This window comes from Anneissia japonica, unplaced genomic scaffold (genome assembly GCF_011630105.1).
Source record: "Anneissia japonica isolate Jap-2015-1 unplaced genomic scaffold, ASM1163010v1 scaffold108273_len470852_cov203, whole genome shotgun sequence".
Taxonomy (NCBI): Eukaryota; Metazoa; Echinodermata; class Crinoidea; order Comatulida; family Comatulidae; genus Anneissia; species Anneissia japonica.
In genome coordinates, this window is record NW_022686840.1 from 158,060 (window position 1) to 166,410 (window position 8,351).

At 34.3% G+C, this 8,351-nt stretch overlaps 2 protein-coding genes across 2 annotated transcripts in view; one reads left to right on the forward strand and one right to left on the reverse strand.

Annotated features, from left to right (window-relative positions):
• Nucleotides 1–287: 287 nt before the first annotated feature.
• LOC117117551 (brain protein I3-like) lies at nucleotides 288–2,959 on the reverse strand. Its single transcript, XM_033261884.1, has 2 exons — nucleotides 2,704–2,959; nucleotides 288–1,364 (listed from the first exon to the last, which is right to left on the reverse strand). The coding sequence occupies exons 1-2, from the start codon at nucleotides 2,810–2,812 to the stop codon at nucleotides 1,093–1,095; spliced, it is 381 nt and encodes a 126-aa protein (XP_033117775.1). The 5' UTR covers nucleotides 2,813–2,959; the 3' UTR covers nucleotides 288–1,092.
• A 2,612-nt stretch (nucleotides 2,960–5,571) lies between these two features.
• Nucleotides 5,572–8,351, forward strand: part of LOC117117439 (brain protein I3-like) — a 4,239-nt gene continuing 1,459 nt past the window's right edge. The window contains exon 1 of the mRNA XM_033261741.1: nucleotides 5,572–5,952. Within this exon, the coding sequence (XP_033117632.1) occupies nucleotides 5,889–5,952 (64 nt within the window). The 5' untranslated portion in view covers nucleotides 5,572–5,888. The remainder of the gene's footprint in view (nucleotides 5,953–8,351) is intronic.

The following is an 8,351-nucleotide window of genomic DNA, read 5'->3' on the forward strand; positions in this document are numbered from 1 at the left end:
TTTAGGTGATTTTTAACTTACTTGACCGTGATTCTTGGGGGACAACTTGGGTGGGGGGAGTAATTTTGGGGGCACCCTACCCCCACCCCACCATAGATAAGCTAATGGTGACAAGGGGTATCACAATTTCAGGTTGAGGCCAACGGGGTCCAAACCCTGGCGACTAAGGAAACTGGACAATTTTGCATCATTTTTATGATCTAAATTTTTGAACATAATTATAAGGATAAAATTCAAAGATATACTGTATATATATATATATATATATATATATGTAAAATAGAAGCAAATATGTAATCGAAGAACACTGTGCTCAAAAAGCAATTAAATTAGATAGTAATTTGACAATTAGACAAATGAATCAATTAGTCAATAATAAATTAGTCAAAGCTCAAATCTAAAAAAAAATATGTCAGCATGTTAAGAAAAAAAAAAGTATTTGTATTCAAATCTTAGTTAATACAATATACTTTTATAAATTTAAATAAGTAGATTAGACAAAATATATATTTACTGTACTAGAAAGATGAATTTAGAGACGACTGATGAATATGCATGATGTAAATTTCTTGCGACGTACTGTACTAAATATGGTATATGTTCATTAATTACAATTTATGCACGTTCCTGAATATGCATTTTATGCCAACATTTAAAAATTATTTAACTATAATTGTACTAACACCATTGAATGCATACGAATTAATTAGTCAATAATTAATCATATATATTCATCGTATTAACCATGAAATATAATAGTATGTAATCAGTTTGGCCTTTTATTATATTAACGTTGGCATGTATATCAAAATAATTTGTCATAATTTTAATTTTAAACACAAAACCCACTGATTATCACTTTCTCAACTTAGTCTGGAATGAAATCTCTATTATTATTTTATTGTTTAGAAATTAAAAAACAAATAAAAACATGACAATTAACAATGAAATAAGTTCACTTTTTGTTTATATTCACAAAAGTGATTATTTGTCCAACAAAGCTACTGAGATATATAGTTAAATTTTATAATTTCCCAAAGACCTAGTTTTGTATAATTACTATTGGAAAATATTGCTATACAATAGTGCTTCTTAACCAAATACTGCGCCACAGTTTGGGCATCTTCGCTGCCTCATGGCTAGGCAGCACAAGATACCAAGCGGAAAGAACAATATAGCACAGAGTACACCAAGAACGGTGAAGTCATCTTCCAGAACGCCTACACGACAGGCTGGGCAGCCTCCAACGACCACTACGTTGGTGGTATGCGTAACTGTGACTGGTTGGCGGTACGGCATGGGTTGGGGGTACACCACTCGCTGTGGAGCTGGCTGGTAACCTGGTGGTGCCCCAGATTGGTAACCTGATTACAAAAGAGAAGTGTCAATTATTAATAGCAAATATAAATAATATGTAATATTAAAAATCTGGGTATTAGTTGAAACATTAAATCAAGCAAATTATATGAATACAGGTATATCATTTTTTATATAGAGAACATACATTTTCTTCTTTTCTCATTAGCAAAGTTAAAACAATTATTATAATTAATATTCTGAATCGAGCATTGTATTATAAAATAATTCTAAATAAAAACCATCATAATTACTGTTACTACAGAACCATTGTAGGTGACATACAGTAAAAAATGCAGAGTGAACACGCAATGAGGAAGAAAAGGCATGCAGAGATAATGACGGAACATGGTCATGACAAACATTGTACACACCTCAGGATAGTAGAAATGCTGGTAGGAGACTAAAGCATTTCATAGTTAATGGACATGTTAGGTTAGGTTAATTTTAATTTTTGATTTAACACCGAGGGCCGCACCCAAACTTTAATGTTTCCAGTGTGCTTCCACAATCCTCTTGGAAGCACTACTTTTACACCATTTTATTCTCAGTTTTAATGTTACTTTTTACATATGATCGGCGTCAGGCCGTAAAAAACAAGGTGTTTCTAGCCAATGTTGCTTGGCAGGCTGCACACATAGGGTTTTTAATTTTCACAGGCCACAAAAAAATTGCTGTCTGGCCGCACTTTGCCCACCTGTGGGCTAAGCCTACCACTTGGATACTGTTGCTAAGGTCCTACCAAAGAGTAAAAACGTAAGATTGTGTTTACATTTCGCTTTCTTCTATAAAGCTTTGATTCAATGGCACTTCATCATTAGCTCCGACACTACAAAGCAAAATAATTCAAAACCAAATGGGATGCTGCCCCTTTCAGTAACTCTGTGCTCCCCTGTATTGTCCTATTTTGTCACCAGACGGTGCTACCTTTGGTTGTACATGCGAGACTAGTAGAAGGATCTTCACCTATTAAAGGTGAAAATCTTACAAGTTTTTCATGTGTATTAATTAAAACACGAAGATAATCTTTACATTAACATTAATAATTACATCACAAACTAACACAATCGAAGTAGATGTGTTAGTTCGTGAAATCTAGAAAGCGCGTCAAAATACACGCTGTTGTTGCTAACGACTTTTTGTGTAGTAAAGAATACAAAGTGCTTGACAACCAATACGCGCTCGTTTTGACGCGCTACTCTGATTTTGTGTTAGTTTGTGATGTGAGCAACAAATTTTTCAACCTTCTAATCAATGATATGTTTTGACCTAGGCTACTACTTGAATCTCATGAATGCAAGAAGTTTATCTCAGAAATGTAATAAAGTTGGATGTTCATATTCTTACTTGAATATCCTGGGGGAGGTCCGTAGCCTTGTGGCACACCGTTGGCTGGAGGTGGGGCTGCTCCATTATAAGCTGGGGGTTTGTCACCAGGTAGTGGTGGTGCTGACATCTTATGTAAATTGACACCAGCAACTGCTTTCTAAAATAGCACAACTTGGTAATTTATATTCAGTGTAACAGTAACACCCACTTGCTTCAACTAGACTGTTGTGCTTGACGTCTTTGAATTGTATTTCTGGAAAAGTTCAAAAATTTAAATAAATGTTTTTAAATACCCAATTGCATAATCAAAGTAAAACTTTTATAACACTTCAATCAAATTCATGTAAAACACATGATTCAGACAAGTAGGAAAACACCTTGAATAATGATGTTCATTATTTACTTGATGAAAACATTTTTTTGGGAGGCCAAGACATTTGAAACCAAGGGCCAAATAAATCTTCGGATGTCTCTTGGTACAGTATGCCAATCGTACCTTAGCATAATTGTTTTTGAGGATTCTTGTCTAAAATCAAAATAGTTAATATACTTGTGTACAGTATTCTTAAGTACACTGCCAGATGACTAAAACATAAACAAAATTGTTAAGAAATTCTGGTAAACAGCTCTTCACCATATGCCACCAAGTACAATGTAATGTGTTTGTATGTATTTTTAGCTCACTTAATGTCTTTTGCATGTCACAATATCTTGATTAAAGAACAAAATGATCAGTAAGTAGTGCTTCAAGTTAAATTTACACAGGCAGTTCTTTTTCTTTCCAGGATCAGCTCCTTGTAGACCAAAGTTAGTCATTTTGAGAAAAACATGTCTCACTGGGATTCACAATGAACTGTTTGGATGCTATGCCATTTGACTATGAGGTCAACCAAATACAATAATATCCATTTATTAGTTTTCAACAATAAATTGATAGTTGGTACAGTTTCTGGTTAAAACGGCAATAAACTAAAATGGCAAAAAACCAAAAACGGCAACATTTTTTGACCAGAATGGCAATGGACCAAAAAGGCAATAATCCAAAACGGCAATAGGCCTAATTTGTCATAGAGTAAAAAACGCGAAAGGATGACAACAACAATAATAATAATAATAATAATAATAATAATAATAATAATAATAACAACAACAACAACAAGAATAACAAGAATAACGATATAAAATAACATACAAATTCAATAATAAAAAGATTGGAGGAAACACAATATAAAAGCAGTACATTTAAATAAGCAAAATTATAAAATACAAATGAAATGAGGGCAAACAATTTATGTCATAAAACTTGTGAAAATGCGAAAAAATAAACCAATTATAAGTAAAGTACAATTATAAAGTCTACAACGATTAAATACGGTAAAGATGAAACATCAAATCAGAATTTGGAATAACTGGCGAAAAAATAGCCACTTTCATTTCATTTTACTCTAGTCTAACTAGGCGTAGGCGGCTTTACATAGGCCTAAAATATTGAGTAAGTCGACGTCAGGTGGGCACAGGTAAGCCAACAGAGACCCAGCTCCGGTACGTACGGTAATAAAATGTAGGCTAGGCCTAGGCTTTTACGCGAGCACGGAATTTACGCGAGCACGCACGCGCGCAAATATTCGATTATATATGAATTCTTATACGCTGTCCATATTAAGTGATGTTAATTATAAAATATAGTTGTAAACCCAATTAAGTGTGTGAAATTAATATGCAATGTACGTAACACATCTACTTTGCATGTGTTCATCGGGAAGATTATGAAACAAAATGGACGGTGTGTACCACGTGACTTTCGTAAACCAAGGTGCGGAATGTCGCAACTCTTGCTCTGGGCTCGGGGGCTGGGCTGCGTGTAAGGCTCGTGGGCGGGCCGCAACCAGGGCACCTTGGTGGGGAGGGGAAGATTCGTAGTATATCGACCCCATACTTCCCCTCCAAATCTAATCAAACCTTCCTTATAAAAACTTACAAAATGTAAACAAAAAATAATTTTGGGTGGGGGTAAGAGCATCCAATTTTGATGATCCCTCAAAGAGTCGAATATTTTGTAGTCCTATTCTTCTTAGTGGTTAAACAAACTGAAACTCCTAACATTTCATGTCTGAAGATGAAATAATGTGTGGGGTGGATTGAAACATCGGACAACTTCCTCCAATTAGGACCAAACTTGATGTTTGTGAACACTCCCACCGTCCCAGAATCATTTCACTAGGCCCAAGATGTTGAATTTAAACGGAATAAAGTAGGCCTAATCTGATTTAATTAAATTTACGTTTTGATAACGGTGCAGTTTAGTATTCAAAACGGGGGTGTTTTATTTATTTCATTTTATTATTCTTTTGTAGGAGGCCTACGCGTTCTAATGGAATTTTGACTAACGTTACTGCAACCATGTGTTTTGACATACAATGTTCGCGAATATGTTATAACGTCGTTTTTGTGTTTGTTGGGAAAACATTTGAAGATCTCGCAAAATTTTTCAACAATACATTGCCCGTCACTCATCCTTTCATGTGGATGCGTTAAAACTGTGCTGTTCCAGCACCTAATACAGAGAGGGAGACCACGAACTCATCATTTAAGCAGTGAGTTTGAATCAATTCCAAAGGCAAGCTTTCCTTCACTCGGACCCTCGGACTATTAAATAGTAGGCCTACCATTGCTTGGACTCAAAATGATTCAGATTGACACTGCCACAGATTGAAATTCACTGATTGAAAAGTCGGCTGTAGTTTTGCTGTTTACATTTTTTTCAATCTGGAAAGGTTAACAAAATAAACTCAAATGACGAGCCTACCAGTCGATTGCGAATTTCACAATAAAATGTTTTGACGATGTACAATTTAATGATTATATAGGCGTACAGATTATAAAAGAAAATAATCCGCGAGGCACTGCTACTAGCAGATGCCGCAAAGTAAAAGCGCTCTTCGAAAATCCACTTGGAAGTGTCAATATTGCGTTAATTATTAATTGCTGATTCACTGCAAACGAGTATATGTTCGACGTGTATATCAAAAATCAACACACCCTTCTATAGTCCAAGGTTCAATCGATGTTACAATAACGTTACGTATACATCGAAGTGAGTGAAGAGTCATTTCCACATTAACTGTGTTTCGAGATATTACGTATAAATACTAGACACTAACTCTGTTGTTAATATCTGTGTTCATTGATTTAAGAAGCTTAGGATGGCCGACCCAAATGCTCAACCACCACCGTATTCCCCACCCGACGCCGGCTGGTCCAAGTCAGGTAAGGATATTTAAAAATCAATTATTACACGATAGTACGAAAATGGCGTCTATAAAATTAATGATCAAAGGAGAGATAGCAGCTTTCAATCAAATGTCGCAAATGATTTTTTTTTTGCTCGAGTGGAATTTTTGTTTTCTGAATCTAAATAATTATGTTTTTAGGTCTTTAAATGTCTTGTGAAGAATGATGAACATCTACATGGACATTTCCTTGGTTTTGTCAACAAACAAAAAAATCCTACTGTTTAGCTAAGACGTACAGTAGGCCTAATAAATTGCTGGTGATGGAATATTTTTTTACACTATCAGATTCGCCTTTTCAGAAACAATCTCCATTACGCTGACGGTCCTGAAGTGTGTTTTTTTACGCCTCTTCAATTCAACTCTACAAAACATTTATTGATAAATACAGTACCGTATTGATATTATTAGAAATAACATTGTATTTTCTTTTTAATCGCGGTTTACAGACTTTCTTCTGACTCAATTCCCCGTTATTATTTTTCCATTTAGGCCTATATATTCAGAGATTTACAACGTGTTTTAAATGTACGGTTTTAATTAGTGCAAAGGTACATACACCATGTACTTACACTTAAACCCTAATCGCACAGTCCTCCACCATAGTTCTGGTTCTGATTCATAAAAATAACACCACCACCACCACCACCACCACCACCAACAACAACAATAATTAATATTAATATCAATGCATTATTAATAATAAAACGAATTTTATTGAACTTAATTCTTCATGCTGAATATTATTTACTGTTGTATTTTTTCACTAACTGACTTTTTTTTAATTTAATTTAATTTTTTTTAGTGGACCCCTTTAAGTCAGCATTTCTGTTAAAGTCACCCTCGTTAAATAAAGTTTAATACACTGTAAAAACAGCGTGGAGCATTTAAACACAAAGCTCCACGCAATGTTGTCCCGTTTTTGGTGACACGTTTAAAACCTAAACGTGTTTAGACATAGCTTAATGTATTTAGGATCTTGACGTGTTTAGCATTAAATGTGCTTAGGTATTTGACATCATGGTGTCAAATACCTAAGTACATTTAATGCTAAACACGTCAGAAACCTAAACACATTAGGCCTGTCCTAAACACGTTTAGCTTTTAAACGTGTCATCAAAAACGGAACACAACATTGCATGGAGCTTTGTGTTTAAATGCTCCACGCTGTTTTTACAGTGTAGATTTATGAATAATACAATTCCATATATTGGATAGACCATGTAGTGGGTACGGTGATCTATGAAATAGTTTTCATATTTGGCCTATAATAGGTTTGTATGCCTGGTTCTAAAATCTAATTTTTGAAAGTTAAAATATAAGTTTGAAAGGCAAATGGGAAAAACCCATAAAACAGAAAACGGCCATATAATGCAAAATAAGTTAAAATTAAAATTAAAACGGAACAGTAGAGAAAATCCGATCAGAATGAAAAAATAAACTAAGCATCCACTGGAAGGAATCCCAAAATCTGCAGACGGATCCGTTTCGGCAATATATAACAGCAGTAGAGAACTAAATATTATTGAGAAAATAGTAAGGTAATTCCCCAGCTGACCATATCAGTTATGTCTCGTGACCTAAATTTACTGAACAATAAAATTGTATACTGTTTGTTTGAGGTATTAAATTAGAACAGTAAAATATAACTAATGTACATGGAGGTGCCTCCTATTACAACAGTGACTACTAAATAGTGGTAATTGCAGGTAATTATTACGTAAATACTGCTTATGCCGCCCAAATGATGGTAATTTTGCTGATTTCAGATACGATATGTACCTATTAGCTGTATGGATATACAGTATAAAATTAGACGATCACTGTTCAATACTTGATCTTTGAACTGTCACGTCATGTATTGTAAACATACTTTGCCTATGCTCTACTAATTATTATCTTAGCAGGATATATTATAATTATGTGACGCAAGTAAAGTGTAATATAATATGATGTTAATATTAGGCCAATATGAGAAGAAGACGAATCAATACCTTGATTTGTTTATATATGCCACACATTGTATACATAAAATATTTATCATTTTAATAATATTTTCTGAACGTATCCTGATATAACCTAAACACGGAACTCAACTCAACTCATAATAATCTATTTATACACGGCTAAAACCCAAATTCAACATAAGATATAATATCAAAACATGATTATACAATGTTGTTCTTCCTTGAGTCCGTGGTTAATTAATAATGATATTAATAATAACAATTAATAATAATAAAAAATTTCATCGAAAGGAACTGACAGTCGCGCCAATGTGTCGCATGAGTTGAGTTCCTTTCAGTTCAGTGTCGACCTGAGCTTGCCTTTAGCTGGTTTCAACCGATTGTAGTAGCGGACTCAAGGGGGAAGCCG

Excerpts from the sequence above, each read along its gene's own strand:
- LOC117117551 (XM_033261884.1), bottom strand. The coding sequence starts at position 2,812 with ATGTCAGCACCACCACTACCTGGTGACAAACCCCCAGCTTATAATGGA. Across the intron at positions 1,365-2,703 it reads ACCTCCCCCAGGATATTCAA|GTTACCAATCTGGGGCACCA; the intron begins GTAAGAATATGA and ends TTTTGTAATCAG.